The 5454-nt window shown below is 46.1% G+C and overlaps 1 protein-coding gene across 2 annotated transcripts; it reads right to left on the bottom strand.

The window, feature by feature from the left end:
- Window positions 1-27: 27 nt before the first annotated feature.
- Window positions 28-3965, bottom strand: LOC113202825 (protein mono-ADP-ribosyltransferase PARP12-like). 2 transcript variants are annotated; one of them, XM_052272612.1, is made up of 4 exons: window positions 3810-3965; window positions 2976-3065; window positions 546-761; window positions 28-455 (listed from the first exon to the last, which is right to left on the bottom strand). In XM_052272612.1, exons 2-4 carry the CDS (start codon window positions 3040-3042, stop codon window positions 46-48), a joined length of 693 nt encoding a protein of 230 aa, XP_052128572.1. In that variant the 5' UTR covers window positions 3043-3065; window positions 3810-3965; the 3' UTR covers window positions 28-45. The 2 variants fall into 2 exon arrangements, with proteins under 2 accessions (XP_052128572.1, XP_026273038.1); XM_026417253.1 differs by having other exon boundaries at window positions 3664-3813.
- Window positions 3966-5454: the final 1489 nt, after the last annotated feature.

The raw sequence follows: 5454 nt of genomic DNA, 5'->3' as shown, positions 1-5454 counted from the left end.
TATTCATTCTGAAAATATTTTTAAAAATAACCAAAAATATGCGCTTTAATTATCCAAAAACGGGTTATTGAGCTCGACTGGATATGGGTAGGTAGGATACCGCACCTTTGGTTTTACAGTGTTCTTTCGTGATCCTCCTACGTTACAGCGTGCGTGACGCGTCCTCTTGAAATTTACTACATGGGTGGGACAGTAGGAATTGGACTCGAACTTCACAATTACGTTCATGGTTTTCTTGTTTTTGGCTGTAGTATCATAGCGCAGCGGTGGATAGACGCCGGGGATAAACGGCGGCTTCTCCAGAACGTAGTCCTTTCCTATATTTTCAGGCACCTCCACTATGTTGGAGACCAGCACGTCGCACAGTAGAATGCAGCCAATGGTCCCTTTGTCGCAGTAGTGTGACGCGTACTTGGGGGAGGCCGTGAATGAGACTCCTGCTCCATATCTGTGGCCTGCGGAGGGTCAGAACGCAGTCGGATTTCAGGATGAATCGGGAAGGGAACATAACGAAAAATTGGTGAAATTAATGGGAAAGGGCTTACCACAGTAACGGGAGACATCAAAATTGTTTTGCAAAATTGAAGAGACCCTACTTGATTTGGTACCGTGCCATAACTTAATCACATCCACTCGTCCATAAGCCCTCTCATACTCATCCTTCTTTTCTTTGAATCTTTGTTGAAGGCTATAATTTTGAACCGCCTCAATAGACTGTATTTCTAAGGGAGGGAAATGGCCCTTTTCTTTTCTCAAAAACACTGAAAAAAGAAAATACAATTGTCAACACAAGATCTGCCTGAAAGGCGCCGAGCGCAGTCAAAACAATCCACTTAGAAATGAGCACCCTCCACATTGAAAGTATCACGAGGCAGTGCTTCTAATAGCGCCTGCCACGCGCTGGTTAGGCCAGCCCGCCAAGCAGCTGAGTGTAATCGGCGGCCCGCCCGGAGCGCCCAATAAGATCGGAAAGCGTCGGAGAGCAAGAAGAGCGAGAGCAAGGCTGCGTTTTGTCACCAAACTTCATCATTGCGCCACCTCAGGGCACGTTTATTGTTGGAGCACCTTGCTGGTAACACATTACTGGCCAATATTTCGTACGGATAATGCGAATCCACACTACCGGTGCCAATAATAAATTACATTAAGTGTACAGTGTGAATGGGCAATGTACGATATGATATTCTACCATCTCTTCAACTCTAGATGGATCGAGAGAGCACGATACACATCTTAGAAAAATCCGGGGAAATCGCGTGCCAGATGAAAACAAAAACACGACTTCTGTCTGTAACGAGGGGTGGATAACTCTTGAATTGGGTGTACAAATTTCAAGAATTGAATTTGAATTAGCTTGAATTGGTTTGAATTGAATTTGAATTGGACTGAATTGGTGGAATTGGTTTTGAATTGGTTTCAATTATTGCGATTTTATGTTACTGAATTAGCGTGAATTGGCTTGAATTGACTTGAATTGACTGAACATTGTCTTGAATTGGACTGAATTAGTTAAATTAGTTTTGAATTTGTTTGAATTGAATTGAATTGAATTGGTCTGAATTGAATTGAATTGGTCTGAATTAGTTTGAATTGGGCAGAATTAGGGGTGTACACTTGGCAGGGGAGTTATCCACCCCTTGGTCTGTAAGCGGTCAAACTACACAAAATAGCAACCAAAAACGTTTGGCTTCCTGCACACAACTCATAACTGCACACTGGTAAAACAAGTGCGCAATATTTGCACACCAAACGTGTGCAAGTTGTGATTTTGCACATTACATGGTGTTTAACTTAAGTTGCACACTTGCGTGGTGTGCAAATTTTAGACGTTTTGTAAACGTTTAAATTCTGCACACTTGGACACACACAGTAGTTCTATATGCCGTTAATAGGGAACCATACGGTGTGCAGCTGCTATACGTTTCGTAAGTGTCGAAAGTTTAAACACCAATTGACGTATAACATAGTTAGACACCACGAAGTGTCTAGAAAATGCCCACTTGAACTTAACTTGACGTGCAAAGTTAAACACTTGTTTTACCGGTGTAACCCCCGAGGGACGCACTTTAAAAATTTGCATTGCAAAATGAAAATTACTATTAGTTTTAAAAACAATAACATCAACAGAACATAAGATGCAGTTTCAGGAATTGGAGGTGTGTTTAAAACAATTTATTGTTCAACCACGACTAAACGTGTTTTATGAACAAATTATGATAGTTACCCATCCAATACAAAAAATAGTACACTGCAATTTAACTTTGGTTCCTTTAAAAGTTCCGAAAAAGTCCTGCGTCACACTACCTACGAATCGAAATTACATCAGTGCCACGAATGTCTCCAAGAAACTTTTTCAAGGTAAGGTGTGTCGTAGACACCCTTCGACAGCATGTTATCTCTTGGTTGAATGAACCCCCACGGCCACGCCCAATTAGTCATGCGCAGGATAAGCGCTGTTGTTATGGCACATCGAACCATTATGCTTGCAAACCTCACAGACCTGGGTGATTAACGTTCAACTGCTTACTTCAGTTCAACTTTGAATTTTCGGTAAACTACTTAAACCCAAGGAGAACATGACTGTCACACGAGGGGGAAACGACTAAGGTAATCCGGCTGACAACCATTAGGTAATCCGGCACGTGTAATCCGGGGAAATTCGAAAAAATCCAGGGTCATCCGGGGAAATTTTAGGGTAATCCGGGAAAATTTTACAGTGACCAGGGGTATCCTAGAGAAAAAGCAACGTAATCCGGAGGATACTCCGGATGTAATCCGAGTAATCCGTAATCCGGCTGACACAAAGTTTAACAGTCGTTTCCCCCTCGCAGTCACAGCTACATAAAAATGACGCCATTCAATCACCATTTAGTCACTATTTTGAGGGATGTCATTTGGGACGTCATTGACATCATCAAAATGACGTTAAAGTTATCAACCTGTTTTCGTTGGATAATGAAGCGAAAAATACTTACAGTTGGAAACTGTTTGGTAATCAGCGTCCCCCGGTGTTAACACACTTCTCTGTACGTCAAACTCCATATTTACCGACACCTCTTTAATGCCTGAAAAATAACGTTCAAACAATCACACACTTCATGGGAATCAGACTGCATCATACCGATAGCCCTCAACTCTTCAGAACCCCGGCCCACCATTCTTACGCACACAGATAATTGTATGTATTTAAAAAAAAAAAAAATTGTGTGCGTCCCTGTGATTACGGTACAAAACATGTACCGTCTACTTGATTTCCTAGTAACTCACCCCTAAAAATGATCAAAACTTAATCAGCTCTCGTTTAGCCGTTCTAGAAAACTGACTAAGCGTTTTCACCGTGTACTTACGGAAAATTCCTTACAGAGCTGTGTCGCACAAAGTCTGACACTTTGGAAATCTAAGTGCAGAACTGCTCTGCAATTGCAAGAGGTGAACAAAGCCGCTCTGTAGTTGCAACTGCAGAACTGTTTAGTTCGCCACTTGCAACTGCAGAACAAAATTGTTCGCCACTTACAACTGGAAAACAGTTGTGCTCTAAGATTTGAAAAACATTATCACGTAAAAAATGTCTTAATTACGTAAGAATATTTTATGTATAAGCCACTTTATGTTCGGGAAGTACGCAAGCAATTTTAATATAAGTACGCAAAACTCAGTGGGTACCATGTGCGGTGATATCGCTGTAACCCTTTAGGATTTCTCCATACACGAAACAATCTAGTGATCAGCCCTGTTAGACGTAAATAAGTCTTAGCGAGCAAACCCACGAACTGCAGCACAGCCCCATGCTTTTACTCAGGTGTACTTACTCGAACTGCACTTTGCGGAGCTGCGTAGCGGCCTGCTTTCCTTATCACTTTCTGCCGTGCATCGCGCGCGTCACCTCGATCCAGATTGTTCCATCCCCTTGCACGACGATCGCGAGGGTGTCGTCAGGCTGCATCCCCGCAGCTTGTCGACACGCCCACCCGCTGGGATTCCTGCTTTGGTAGCACGTTTAAGGGGAGGTTAAGCGATTACCTGGAGCCAGGTAAAGTTGGGGTTGCCGACATTGACGCTACCTACTGTCAGTACTTCATTAGCTGCAGGGCGATGGTCCTATGGACGACAAATCTGCCCGAATCTGCCTTCCTGGACGCGATCGGACCACTGTGGATAACTGTAGATTCGTTGACAGTTTACAGTCGCAAAATCAGCCAAAAATGAACCACATTAAAAGGTGATATTATGTCGTCCTCGAGGGTAAATTGTCAAAATAGATTTCTTTTGACAAAAATTTCGTCCGTTTGGCCGGCAAATGGTTCTTTGGGTGCAAGGGAGATACGCGTAGAAGACAAGATTAATTCTTGTGTTAGAGAATTAACTGCTCATTTAACTTGAATCATCGTTGTGGTTGGAGCATTCAAAAAGTTCCTCCGTTATCTCTCGTAACGAAATTGCCAAGTTCAGCCAATGTCAGGTCTCATGGCGCCTGCTACGTAGGCAACATCAAGTCTGTCGTGCGTGCGTGTACTGCGGGGTGGCCTACCCTGCGTCTCGCAGGCGCCAAGCTCCCGTGATATGCCAAATGGTCGAGTGAGAAAGGAGTGTACTTTCTAGACGACACTTAAAAAGAACAAGCCTTGGCTTGTCCCTCCGTAAGCGTGGCCCCGGTGCGGGGGATACCCTGCCCCCCCCCCCTCACCCGTATGCGCCCCCGCCAGTCTGACCCGACCCCCTGGACGGGACGGCCCCACGGACATGCATCCCGCCTTGCTGAATCACAACCCAAACACGCGAAAGCAAAAAGGGAAACAGCCGTGTGCGGGATGGGCACGGCGTGTACGCCCGGGCGCTGGTCCGCACCCCGCCCCGCCGCGTGGCCCCCGGAGAGAGGTGTGAGTGAAGAATGTGGGGCGCGGCGCGGCGCGGCATGGCCCAGCACCCGCCGCGCCGCCGCCGCCCGCCAACATTCCGGCGCCCATCATTGCCATTCGGTAATATGCAGCTTTGTTTTCGTCGCGCGGCGGTCCGGGCCGGAGAGCGTCGGGCCCGGTGCCCCAGACAGGAAGGGTGGCGACGAGGCGGACACGAGCCGAGACGGTTCCTCGCACCGAGAAAAGAAAGTCGCTCTTCTGAAACAATTTCCACCAGTAATTTCGGGGCAGTTAAGGAGGTTTTGGTTAAGTTTTGCGAAAAAAACAAAACCGCCCAAAGTTTTCTTTGAACTACGTCAATTCCCACCCCCCCCCCTTCTTCATTTTTAAACGACCAGTGTATTGTGACGAGTAAGTAAGGCGTGCACGGGGTACATTGCGTCCACGACGCCCAGGGAATGCTGACGACCAAGATGCGGTCGAGGGGGAGAGCGAGGTGGCCGAGGAGAGGAGAGTAACCCGGGGGAACAATTGTGTAGAAAGGAGGAGGAGAGAGGCGGGCAATTGCTTCCTCGGTGTCGGTGTGTGTCGGGCGGCG

This window comes from Frankliniella occidentalis, unplaced genomic scaffold (genome assembly GCF_000697945.3).
Source record: "Frankliniella occidentalis isolate FOCC.00 unplaced genomic scaffold, Focc_3.1 Scaffold213, whole genome shotgun sequence".
NCBI classification, from domain to species: Eukaryota; Metazoa; Arthropoda; class Insecta; order Thysanoptera; family Thripidae; genus Frankliniella; species Frankliniella occidentalis.
Note: the sequence above shows the minus strand (reverse complement) of the source record. Positions and strands in the feature narration are given on the sequence as shown.

Coding starts and splice junctions, on each gene's coding strand:
- LOC113202825 (XM_052272612.1), bottom strand. CDS start 3,042: ATGGAGTTTGACGTACAGAGAAGTGTGTTAACACCGGGGGACGCTGAT. Junction 762..2,975: donor TTACCAAACAGTTTCCAACT/GTAAGTATTTTT, acceptor TTCTTTTTTCAG/TGTTTTTGAGAAAAGAAAAG. Junction 456..545: donor TGATGTCTCCCGTTACTGTG/GTAAGCCCTTTC, acceptor GACCCTCCGCAG/GCCACAGATATGGAGCAGGA.